The sequence below is a fragment of the Brachyhypopomus gauderio genome, chromosome 21, assembly GCF_052324685.1.
Source record: "Brachyhypopomus gauderio isolate BG-103 chromosome 21, BGAUD_0.2, whole genome shotgun sequence".
Taxonomy (NCBI): Eukaryota; Metazoa; Chordata; class Actinopteri; order Gymnotiformes; family Hypopomidae; genus Brachyhypopomus; species Brachyhypopomus gauderio.
The window spans coordinates 10,890,073-10,902,572 of NC_135231.1; the positions used below are offsets into that span (position 1 = coordinate 10,890,073).

Consider the following 12,500-nt stretch of genomic DNA (forward strand, 5'->3'; position numbering starts at 1 on the left):
CTACAGTGGAGGGTGCTTCACTGGGCTGTAGAGACACTAATAAAGTCATTTACCAGGTGCATTATATGAGCAGCCGAAGCCTGTTTTACAACACAGTGATAAATAAATAAATGTAATAGTCTCATCTTTCTAGGAGGTGAAACCAAACTAATCATTAAAAAAGGCACCTTTCCATAAAGAGCGATTCTTCGCCCATCAATGTAAGGAAGCTGGGTTAGCCACCTGTAAAGATTCAAAGGGACGGAAGCGATTAACAAGGAAATGAACACAAACGCGACGTGACTTGAAATACTTTATAAGTAATTTCATTTTGGCTATGTGCACTAGCACAGTGGATCTGAAGTGAAGGAGTGTAAAATGCGAACCCATGCTATTATCTTAAAGGGGCGACATGGGTGCTGCATGTTGTTGCTATGTCACAATTTTGCTCACGCATACGACAGCCAATGAACATTCATGACACTTTTAGATCTGAATCAGATTGGATATTCAGTAGCCAATCTACACTCAGTTGAAACTTCTTTATGCATATTAAATTCAAAGCAATGCTGTTCTGTGTAGAAATGTTGCTACTGTGTTAAAGCTATCTGTAACCATGGCATTAGTTTCCACTCTTCTCCTGACAACACACACCTGCATGCTTCAGCCAAACCAAACACCATCTTAATATGACAGGAGTGTGTACAGGACATCAAAACCTACGCGCTGACTAACTTCCTACCACTTTGTTCGGACAAAAATAAGTGCTAGCACTTCATTCAAAGGCTACTAAAACACACACACACACACACACACACACACACACACACACACACACACACACACACACACACACACACGGTACACACACACACACACACACACACACATACACACACACACACACACACACACACACACACACACCTTGCTTTCACTAGTGACTCTGGACTCTGATCTTTTCTTCAGTTCACAAACAGATCTACCAAACTTTGCTAAGCTACAGTTCTGCTAATATCTATCAAACTTCGCTAAGCTAATATGTAGCAGATGTCGCTGAGCTATAGCTCTGGTTATAGGACGGCAAGATGATGTGTCATACCTTCACCACTCACAGTCTGGACCAGTGTAATGTCTTGAAGGATGTTTAGGTTTCTAAACCCTGAGTAATTCCAGAGGATGGCCAGAGTCCTAGAAACACAGCTTTTGGCTATAACGATTTTACTCACACTACATTGGCTGCCAGACACATTTCTGCTTTACCTCTATAAATCTGGTGCTGAAACATCCAGATATCCCAAAGACCCATTTTTGTCAGCTCTTTGCTTCCTTCTTTCAGTAGGCTACTCTCCAGAGACGTTAGCTCGTGGAGAAGTTAAACTGATTTAATGGTGGACAAAATACTGTTTTCTAACAGATAAGTTGCCAAGGTGAAGGACACTCGTTGTCAGGGCGAAGGACACACGCTGTGAACAGTTGTCTTCTCCCACCGGTTCCCTGCAGGGCCGTAATCGTCTCCAGTCCTCGACATTATGTATACCAGTAACTGCTGCGGCCATCGTGAAGACCGGCATCTGATCAAGTGTACACACGAGTCTCTTATGGGGAGGATGAGGGAGGTGCGGGTGTTGTGGAAGGACCTCTGACATGTGCAGGGTCACCGCTAGCAACAAGAACGATGAAGATTGCAGTAGCGGCCTAAGCTAATTATCCACAATGGCTCCCAGCTAGTGTGTAACCTTCCTGTCTGTGTTTGGGACTCGGACTCAGTCTCATCTTCGAGCTGAAAAGCTGTTCTTTTAATTCCTTTAATCAGGTCTGTGGTTGAACGCTTCTCCTCTCCTGTTAATAGGTGATTAGAGGGATCTGGCATATAACGGGTCCACAGTTTGGCTAATCTGCCAGTGTCCTGACGTTCAGATGCAGTCACTGGAGGTCTGCTGACGGGGAGGAGGAGGAGTGTCTGATGTCTCTGTGTCTTCTCTCTCTCTCTTTCTCTGTCTTTTTCTCTCTCTGTCTCTCTCTCTTTCCTTCTGCCTCTTTCTTTTCAGTTGATGTTTATGCCAGCCCTGCTATAATCCCCCACAGATACATGCTGGATTCAGCACCATGAGTTACAAACATACAACACGCTGCTCTCTTTATTAAGAGACACTAATGATGCACCAGCTTGTAGAGCAAATCACGGTGCTGGTGACATGGGTTTGATTCCTAGTGAGCACACAGATGTGCCCCATCAAACTGGTAAACTGCTGTGTAAACGTGGTGCCCTGCCCTGCATTACCACGTCTGACCTTCACAAATGAACCTGTGAGGGCATTTAAGGGTCAGCAAACATGGGGCGGCTTAGAGAGAGCGTGCTTAACTGTTCTATCGTGCGTCACGCTGAACCGTTAGCCTACTTATTATCTTCTCGTGGTGAATAAGAAAGGCAAGTGTTTGGAAAGGGATGGAAAGTTGTTTTAGTAAGTACAAAGGCTGCAGGATACAGCTTGATGCAGAGTACATGAAACACTGAGAAAGTTCTGGAACAATGTTGTCCGTGGTGCTAAGATGGAACTGAGGATAAAAAGATTTACTTATGGTAAACCATGTCATCTCATCTGGGGAGCATGCTTGGGTGTCTCCGGCTGCCAACAGAATAGAAGAGCTCGTTTATCTTCACTAACGGCGTGGCCAATGACGGCGACCGCAGGACTAAGTCTAAATGACCCCGGAATGATTCGGGACAAGAAGGTGGATTCTTCTGAACCCCAGTGAGCATGTGATTCGGTCCTGAGGACAAGACCAAAGACAAGACTAAACGCAAAGGAGCCCTCGCAGGAAATGAGAAGATGAAACTGACTGCAGTACAGGACAGGAAGCGCATCACCAAGGAAGAACCCGTCTGGTGATTTCTATTAGTCACAGACACGTGACACATTGTGCCAGTGAAATTCTGTCAATTCTGTCAAAATTACTTTTGCTCCTTCAATATTGGGTCTATGTATAAAAAAGGTTGATCCCTTTGTAAACGTGAAGAATTTTGACAGACTGACAGACAGGCAGACAGACAGACAGGCAGACAGACAGACTCACTCTACCACCCCCAGGTGGTCTTTGATGCGTAGTGATCCTAGTTTACGAGGGTCCCCCGTGTTCGTTCGCTGGCCCACAGACACTTTACTTCTTCTGTCCACCCAAACCACAGCCACCCCGTGCTGACTGCACAGAACCTGGGGCCAGCCGAGGGCAAACTCCTCCGAGACGGACCGCGTTCCTGGACTCTCGTCACTGTGAGACACAGAGTGAGAGGGATGAAAATGGACTCAGGAAGAGAGAGGACAGCACCACATTCAAAGTAATCGATAACAGCCAAACTAGTGTAACGATGAACATATTTAAATAAGGTCACAGTCTCCCGATTAGCCCAAATGTTTATTACTCATCTAAGTCAATACTGAAGCAATTACAGCGCATTAATTAAGCATGCGGTATAATGAAGTGCACTGTGAGGCAGGCTGTAATAAAGATGATTTATGGCTGATAAGACACGAGGCAGGCTTACACCATGATGAGGAGGGGGTGTAAGTTTCCCTCATACCCTGGGGGCAAGGAGAGCTTCAAATGCAGATCTGGAATTATGTACAGAGGCAGTTAAAACAGAGGACAGAGCCTGTTCCCCCGTACAGTACCGCAGAAGGGCATGCTAGAGGCTCATTAATATTCAGACCCCCGGCAAATAGCTTCCTCTGAGTGGGTTCGGTTTCTCTCTCTCTCTCTCTCTCTCTCTCTCTCTCTCTCTCTCTCTCTCTCTTTCTATCTCTCTATCTCTGTCATAAATTAGCCTACAGAAATATGTGCACATATATGTACTTTGTAGTACACACACACACACACACAAACACATACACATACACACTCCTGAGGAATATGTAATGATATGCAAACAGGCAAGTCTTTGTGCTGTAAAGATCCACTTAGAGAAGTTAAGGTTGACTAGGACAAACTGTCAAAAAGCGATTGCATTATCATCTCACCGTAGCTATCGGAGGAGAGGGTCCTGTAGAGTGTCTCTGGAAGACTCTTAACACTGAGAGATGTTGCTAGGACACCGTTTTCCTCAACCACTGTGTATCCTGACAGCGAGACACAACAGTTCCATTTGCACCAGTGCAATTCAACTGATGCGGTTCTTAAACAAATGTACATTTCAGCGAGCAGGGGGAAGCGTTCAACTTAATAAGCATCAGGAATAAACCACAAAATTTCCTCGCGTTTATAGCTTGCCAAATTCGCCAAGTCTTTGATGGGATGATGAAAGCAGAGACTACGAGGGTGCCGTACGAACCGATGGCCTCGCGTTCCTTGAGAAGATCAACAAACAGCAAACGCATCATCTCTTAAAATCTGCAGATATTCATTTCACTTTGAGCCTCTCCGTTGGCTCAAGTTCTGAAGTGCTTGTTTGTGCCGTTTCCTCTTCAAGAACTGGCCAGAACGGCGGGACTTGCGGACACTGCAATTCTAGTGACTCCCACAACAGTTCAGTGAAGTCTAATCAATTAGCACCAAATGAGCCGTGCTGTTAACAATGACCTAATCTCACGCTAGAGTCTTGAATTAGTTTACCGATACACCATTACTGCTGAATTCTTTTTTGGTAATCTTACATTAATCACATGTTAAGTTGCACATGTAAAAGACAAAATTCAGACGTTTTTTTTTCTTCAATGTTTTATGCTTTTATGTAAGGCAAACAGAAGCTCACTCACGAGAGGGATCGCTTGTGCTGTGGATGGTGACTTTTGGAACCCCTGGGCCTGCAAACACAAACATTAAAGAGAATCTGCGTGTGTACTTGTGTTTTCATATACACGTGTGTAGCTGTGTGATTTCCCACCTAAACAGTAGAGAGTGAAGTGTGTCTTGTTGGGACTGAATTCAGCTCTGAAGAAGCTACAGTTCTCAAACAGGTCACAGGTCAGACAGTGACGATGAAACACTCCTCCAAGTTCAACACTGCAAGACAAACACACGCATACAACAATACGGCCAATCTTTAAATCCAGCAGATATTTTATCAGTGTCTCTGGTGTGAAGTACAGACAAACGCTGATCTGTTGCCACTGTGATCTCACCCTCTGGATGGCAACAGCGCAATAAAAAAAAATCAATGAATACTTATGGTCTGGCCCAGGAGACTTAGAGACTTAACACATTAATCATGGGCTAGAGAAGGCTGCCTAGACTGAAGTGAGTCACACTTCTACACACACCCTCGGTCCTCTCCTCTTACTGCTAAATGAATTAGATGGGCAGGCTGCCTGAAGCTTGCCAGAGTTCATCTGCTGCTTGAAAAGTCCCCAAACGTCACATTTCAGCCAGACGCCCTGCTTACTGCTTGCAGATCTTAACCAATTGTAATTGAAATGAAGAATTAATAATGGATAATAATTATTATAATAATTAAGAATAATACCAATAATACTAATACCTGAGAATTTCAAATAATTAATAATAATTACAAACTGGATTCCAAATAAGTTGGGACTCTAAACAAATTGTGAATAAAAACTGAATGCAATGATGTGGAGACGGCAAATATCAATATTTTATTCATAATAGAACAGATGACAGATCAAAAGTTTAATCTGAGTAAATGAAAAATTTTAAAGGAAAAATATGTTGATTCAAAATTTTACAGTGTCAACAAATCCCAAAAAAGTTGGGACAAGTAGCAATAAGTGGCTGGTAAAAAGAAATTGAGCATATAACGAACAGCTGGAAGACCAATTAACACTAATTAGGTCAATTGACAACATGATTACTTATAAAAAGAGCTTCTCAGAGTGTCAGTGCCTCTCTGAAGCCAAGATGGTAAGAGGATCACCAATTCCACCATTGTTGTGCAGAAAGATAATGCAGCAATACATGAATGGTGTTACCCAGCGTAAAAGAGCAAAGACTTTTAAGTTATCATCATCAACCATGCATAACATCATCAAAAGATTCAGAGAATCTCGATCAATCGCTGTGTGTAAGGGTCAAGGCTGTAAAACTCTACTGGATGCTCGTGACCTCCGGGCCCTTAAACGTCACTGCACCTCAAACAGGAATACCGCTGTCAAGGAAATAACAGAATGGACTCAGGAATACTTCCAGAAAGCATCGTCAGTGAACACAATCCACCGTGCCATCCACCATGACCAGCTGAAACTCTACAGAGGCACAGAGGAAGCCATTTCTAAGCAAGCTCCACAATCTCAGACATTTTCACTGGGCCAGGGGTCATTTAAATGGAGTGTGGCAAAATGGAAGACTGTACTGTGGTCAGATGAGGCACAATTTGAAGTTCTTATGGAAAACTGGGACGCCACGTCATCCGGACCAGAGAGGACGATGATATCCCAAGATGTTATCAACGCTCCATTCAGAAGCCTGCGTCACTGATGGTATGGGGTTGCATGAGTGCTTGTGGCATGGGCAGCTTGCATGTCTGGAAAAGCACCATTAATGCAGAGAACTATGTTCAGGTTCTAGAACAACATCTGCTCCCATCTAGACGTTGTCTCTTTCATCTTTCATCTCTTCGTCATCTTCACTGTAACTGAGGGTGTTGGAGACACAGAGTCCAGTGATCCTGAAGGCTGCACCTCTAGTTCATGTGTACATAAAAATTAGCCACCATGAAGGAGGACTGTGACTTTCAAAATAAGAGTCCCGTTAATGAGAACATAAAACACTCCCAAAGTGCAGCGCCTATGGAATGTAAATGCAAATAATGGTACGTGATGGGCCAGCCTTTGAGAAGCTAGGCAGAAGCATCTCAGAATGATGAAGTATTCAATTACAGTTGGGGGAATTTAAGAGGTAGACAGGTGCTCACCTGTATAAATGCCTGCTCTGCCTCGAGTCCTCCGAGCTCAGGAAGTAACTGCAGAGACAGGAAACACACAGAGCTTTTCAAAATAAGTCTTTCACAGTGATAAAAGGCTGTACCAGAAGAAACCCACTACGAGTGTTCGTAACTAGCCCCGGCGTTTAAACGGCCTGGTCACATTTTCCCAGACACTGCAGTGGGATTATGGGATACGCAGCACGCTCTAGCCCACTGGACAGCATATTATTGGATGAATTATAGAGGGATCGCAACCATGCAGACCTCACTTTAAAGTCATGTAATTTCAAACTTGACATTTAATCTCAAGTTCAATATTTTATTTCCAATTGCACATATATGCTTAGACAAGCCATAAAAATTGCGTCCCTGCTTAATTATAAAATTCGGCATGTAAAATAAATGATCTGTTAATTGACTGTGTAGTAGTTTAACCATGTGCTGTCCTTTCTGCTCTTAAGTGAAACACATTCACCTAAAACAACTCTAAAATACGCCAGGAGTCATTTCTCCTTTTAGGAATCACAGTGCTGGACACTAAAGGTGCCACAGAAGCACCTGGTTTCAGGGTTCTTCTAGTTCTCCAAAAACCATTTTGCAGAGATTAATCTTACGATGTGACTCTCAAGCTTCACAGACTGTATCTCTTCTTCTATTAGTGTTGACACTGCAGGAGAGCAGTCAGCATCCAGAACTAAACTGGATCGGTTCCCAGAACATGCAAACTGTGCATCCAAAACAAACACTTTTAATACTGACATGCACACTTTGAAGTGGTTAGTCGATATCAGAGTTAGTTATGTTTATTTTATGTGATAGGTATTACAGTGCAACAGAGGAGTACACATGAAAAATTAATTACAGTCTATGCAAATCTAAATTAGGAAGCTGTGAATTAATTAAATATCATCTGTGGTTGCTCGGTATGCTAGGAGAGGATTTCTGAGGATTGCTCATATGTATTCGTATGTAAGTTCAGATGTACTGGCATGTTAGCTCAGATGTACTCGTATGTTAGCTCAGATGTACTCGAATGTTAGCTCAGATGTACTGGCATGTTAGCTCAGATGTACTCGTATGTTAGCTCAGATGTTGGAAGTGTGCAGGTAGGTCGTACATTTTACCATTCTCTTCATCGAGGGCACAAAGCTCAGCCACATCCCAATTGCCTGACGTAAGGAAACGAGGAGAAACAGAGGGAAGAGCAGGCTGCAGAGAGAGAGAGAGGGTGAGGGAGAGAGAGAGTGAGAGAGAGAGAGAGAGAAGGAGAGGTTGAAGGACGTTGAGGGAGAGAGAGTGGGAGAGAGGGGGAGAGAGAGAGGTAGAGAGAGAGAGAAAGGTACAATTGAAAGATTTGCAAAACGCGTCAGACAGAGAGGAAAATAGGAAGAAGAAGAAAAGAAAGACGGAGAAAGCAGGCGCATTAGAGCGTGTGAAGTATGGAGGGAAACCACGCGGAGGGACAGAGGGCTGCAGCAGAGAAATACAATACACAGAGTCGCAGGGCATGTAATGCAAAGTGAAAGATTGATCATATATATAACAAACTGCATGTCATTCTGTGTGCAACACATCCCTCATGTGTTCGAGAGAAAGTCAATATTGTAAAACAAATTTTTCATTTTGCCAATAGATCCTACCCCATTGAACCTTGGCCTAATTATAAAACAGGACAAAACGCTGTAGCTGTTGTGTGGATCACTGGAAGAGGGAGGACACAGATATGTCTAGGTGGACATTTGCTGGAGACAGGAGACAAAACAACACTAATATTGAACTCTCCTTCAACCGTTTAGACAACAATGGTTTGCTACGTTATGTTAACTGGTTGCGTTGTTGTTCTGTACAGTGGCTTCATGTTAAACTGATACTCTGGAGTTATGTAAGATCCTTGTTCCATCCAGGTCCACTAAAAAGCCAGAATGTGTTTCCCTGACAGCCAGAGTAAATGAAACTGCTCTGCTCCCAGCAGCATGAAGTCATTGGCCCCGACCAACCTGTGCAGGAATGCCGGCAATATGGCGGAACTCCCCACTGGCTCCTTGCTTGGCAGGCAGCGTGAGGTAGAACTGGGAGCCATCTGCCGAGAACAAGGGCGCCTCCTGTTGGATGAGTGAGGGTAAATCAGGCTCCCACAGCCAGGCTACGCGCGCAGCAGTGGTACGATTCATCTCTGTGACTGATGGTCTGTGCTTTCATAAACGAAGATGTGGAGGCTACAGACCGACTAGGCCGTACATCACACCTGGGGGGGGGGATGGGGGGGGGATTGAGAGAGACGCGGAGGAGAAGAGACAGAAGGGGAGTGAGACAGACCCTACCTGATGCTGGTCCTGGAGAAGGTCAAGGGTCATCTTATGTTTCTGAAGGAACGAGAAAGAAAACGGAACAGATTAAAGGTGGAATATCTCATGGATTAATGTGGGTGCCAGACATAGGGGGTGGGACATATCACAGGGAGTCAGACATAGGGGCGGGACATATCACAGGGAGTCAGATATAGGGGCGGGTCATATCACAGGGAGTCAGATATAGGGGCGGGACATATCACAGGAAGTCAGACATAGGGGCGGGACATATCACAGGGAGTCAGATATAGGGGCGGGTCATATCACAGGGAGTCAGATATAGAGACGGGACATATCACAGGAAGTCAGACATAGGGGCGGGACATATCACAGGGAGTCAGACATAGGGGCGGGACATATCACAGGGAGTCAGACATAGGGGCGGGACATATCACAGGGAGTCAGACATAGGGGCGGGTCATATCACAGGGAGTCAAACATAGGGGCGGGACATATCACAGGGAGTCAGATATGGGGTGGGACTTATCACAGGGAATCAGACATGGGGCGGGACATATCACAGGGAGTCAGATATAGGGGCGGGACATATCACAGGAAGTCAGATATAGGGGCGGGACATATCCCAGGGAGTCAAACATAGGGGCGGGACATATCACAGGGAGTCAGATATGGGGTGGGACTTATCACAGGGAATCAGACATGGGGCGGGACATATCACAGGGAGTCAGATATAGGGGCGGGACATATCACAGGAAGTCAGATATAGGGGCGGGACATATCCCAGGGAGTCAGACATAGGGGCGGGTCATATCACAGGGAGTCAGATATAGGGGGCGGGGCATATCACAGGGAGTCGGATATAGGGGGCGGGGCATATCACAGGGACCACTCCTCTCTAGACAACATTGCAGCTTCTTGCTTAACCATCACACACTTTTTAATTTCTACTCTAACTGGATATTTGTATTCTGGTCATAGAACTACAGAATTACTTGTTGCTGCTAGTGAGCCTTAAAGGAGCAATAAGTCATTTTTCCATTGTTATTGCTTTTCCCTTCTTGATGTTATTGAAACTATTATGAAACCAATATTTCAGATCCATTATACTGACATCTAGTGGCCTGGATGCTTCAGAGATTTTTAAAATGTATTTTCAACTTCAACTGCAATTTCCCCTCAGGGATCAATAAAGTATTCTGATTCTGATTCTGAACATGGCCACCTCCATTTGAGAAACCTGCTCTGTGGAGGTTTATAAACACTGGTTCATCTGAGGACTGCAACGCTATTTGATTTGTCATCTAATGTGAGCTGAACTTTATAGAAAAATGTAAAAGCAATAAATAATAACTTTCATAAATATGGTTAGCTTCTTTTGGTGGTAAAAAAAATGAGTTATTGCTCCTTAAAAACTGAAATTGCAGCCTTCAAAACTACATGGAGTGGTGAGTCCTGCAGGGCTCCTACACTGCACAGCCCTGTGATCCAGTGATCCAGTGATCCAGTGATCACCAGCTGCACTGTACTCACTCACTACATATGAGCTGAAGAGGTGTCAGCGTGTGTTGGAATACAAACACGAACGAGCACATGAAGGTTACACGTGTAGAGTAGAAGCCCACAGAATAATCATGCCCACACACACACACACACACACACACACACACACACACACACACACTTTTATATATGCACAGACGCAGGCCTTCAAGATGACCTTTTCATTTTAAAATAGACTGTGCATAGATTTAAAGGGCTTAAAGTTCAGGCTGAATGTTTCACACTGAATCTTTCACGGACCAAGAAAACGATCCAGCGTGAAATGTGGCTGAGCTGGGATGAGAGCAGCCAGAAACCCATCACACACCAAACCGGTGACCTCTCACCTCTGTGCAGGCTCCTGTTGTAGCCTCGCAGACGCACAGTACCGACTGGTTTTGGACCCGGTTAAGCCAGCCCACAGCCAAACGCGTGCTGCTGATCCAGCATACCATGGAGATGTAGCTATCTCTTCATCATATGAAAGAGAGAAACAGAGAGAGAGAGAGAGAGGGAGAGAGAAAAATAAATAAATGGGGAAAAAGAATAGATGCAATTTAAAAAGAAGTAAAAACGTAACACGCACGGGACTCGGAAACGATAGTGCTGGAAAGAGACTGATAATGATGTAAAATGAAAGAGTGACACAGCAGAAAAGATGAAAACAAAAGAGATAATGAAACTTCTTTCCAGCCCAGTGCGTTGATCACAAGTGCTTTTCCCAGTGCAGCAAACGGCTTTTAAGGAACATTTCATCATATCTCAGTGTGAGAGTCTCCGTTATCACAAGGCAGCTTTCACAGACTCCGCACGTGCTGTACTGCATGCATGATTGCAGGTGGATCGCTGCCAGACCTGATGGACTGAGAGTCGGGTGGAATCATCTCCAAAGTGTGGGCTGGTCCATAGAGGTTCACCACAAACAGGCCCACCAAAGGAATGCTTGACCCAGCCTGTCCAGAGGAACATCAATGATCTTTTCCAGCAAAACATGTGCAAACTAGTTTTCTGTCTCTTTGACTTGTGTAGATTTATTGTATTGGTTTATTTGGATTAAATAAGCACATTGTTTAGAGTTAATGAACAGAAAAAGAGGAAGAAAGGTTGGTTGCTTTCTTACCTTAGGGTAATGGTAGAGCATAGTTGAGGGGTACGTCCCACCCAGGAAGTGAGGTATCTCCATTAAGGGCGTGGCAGTGTTGTTGATTTTAAGGTATGCTAGACGGGCTCCATCATTGGACCACCAGTGGGCAGGATATTTTAGTAGGACCTCCTCTGGGCAGGCAGGGAACCAATCCAGGTTAACCTCCGATTTCATATTTGCATAAGAGTAAATGACTCACTTTGCTTGAGCAATTTAGAGAAGAAATCTGTTCTTTAAATGTAGTACTATGTCCAAATTGGAAGGTAATCAATTTCTACCACACATTTTCAAGGAAAACTGAAATAGCCTCCTCCTAGCCTCCTCACGCTAACCCCCACCCTCAGCTAGCCTCCTCACGCTAACCCCCACCCTCAGCTAGCCTCCTTACGCTAACCCCCACCCTCAGCTGGCCTCCTCACCCTCATAGGTCCAGTCACTCAGTCCGTTAACCACAGCGCCACCTTTTTCTGAGGTGGTGAGACGCATGGCAGGGCTGGACACGTCTGGCTGGTAGTAGATGTCATTTTCAAACACGTACATCTGGCAGAATGGAGAGACGGTGAAAGGCAACAGTCATAATGTGAACAGCCCATTCAATGAAACGTTACACACAGAAATAAACTAAAAAAATCAACATTACAATAGATTA

General features: G+C 44.5%; 1 protein-coding gene across 1 annotated transcript in view; it reads right to left on the reverse strand.

Annotated features, from left to right (window-relative positions):
• The window catches only part of LOC143484979 (inactive dipeptidyl peptidase 10), a 38,198-nt gene that overhangs the window by 4,107 nt on the left and 21,591 nt on the right, over positions 1-12,500 (reverse strand). Inside the window, exons 8-21 of the mRNA XM_076984081.1 lie at positions 12,271-12,391; positions 11,828-11,982; positions 11,563-11,660; positions 11,055-11,178; positions 9,181-9,222; positions 8,857-8,961; positions 7,977-8,068; positions 6,848-6,895; positions 4,862-4,980; positions 4,734-4,781; positions 3,999-4,097; positions 3,527-3,593; positions 3,058-3,252; positions 168-222 (exon numbers count right to left, since the gene is read on the reverse strand). Coding sequence (XP_076840196.1) covers positions 168-222; positions 3,058-3,252; positions 3,527-3,593; positions 3,999-4,097; positions 4,734-4,781; positions 4,862-4,980; positions 6,848-6,895; positions 7,977-8,068; positions 8,857-8,961; positions 9,181-9,222; positions 11,055-11,178; positions 11,563-11,660; positions 11,828-11,982; positions 12,271-12,391 — 1,368 coding nt within the window. The remainder of the gene's footprint in view (positions 1-167; positions 223-3,057; positions 3,253-3,526; positions 3,594-3,998; positions 4,098-4,733; positions 4,782-4,861; positions 4,981-6,847; positions 6,896-7,976; positions 8,069-8,856; positions 8,962-9,180; positions 9,223-11,054; positions 11,179-11,562; positions 11,661-11,827; positions 11,983-12,270; positions 12,392-12,500) is intronic.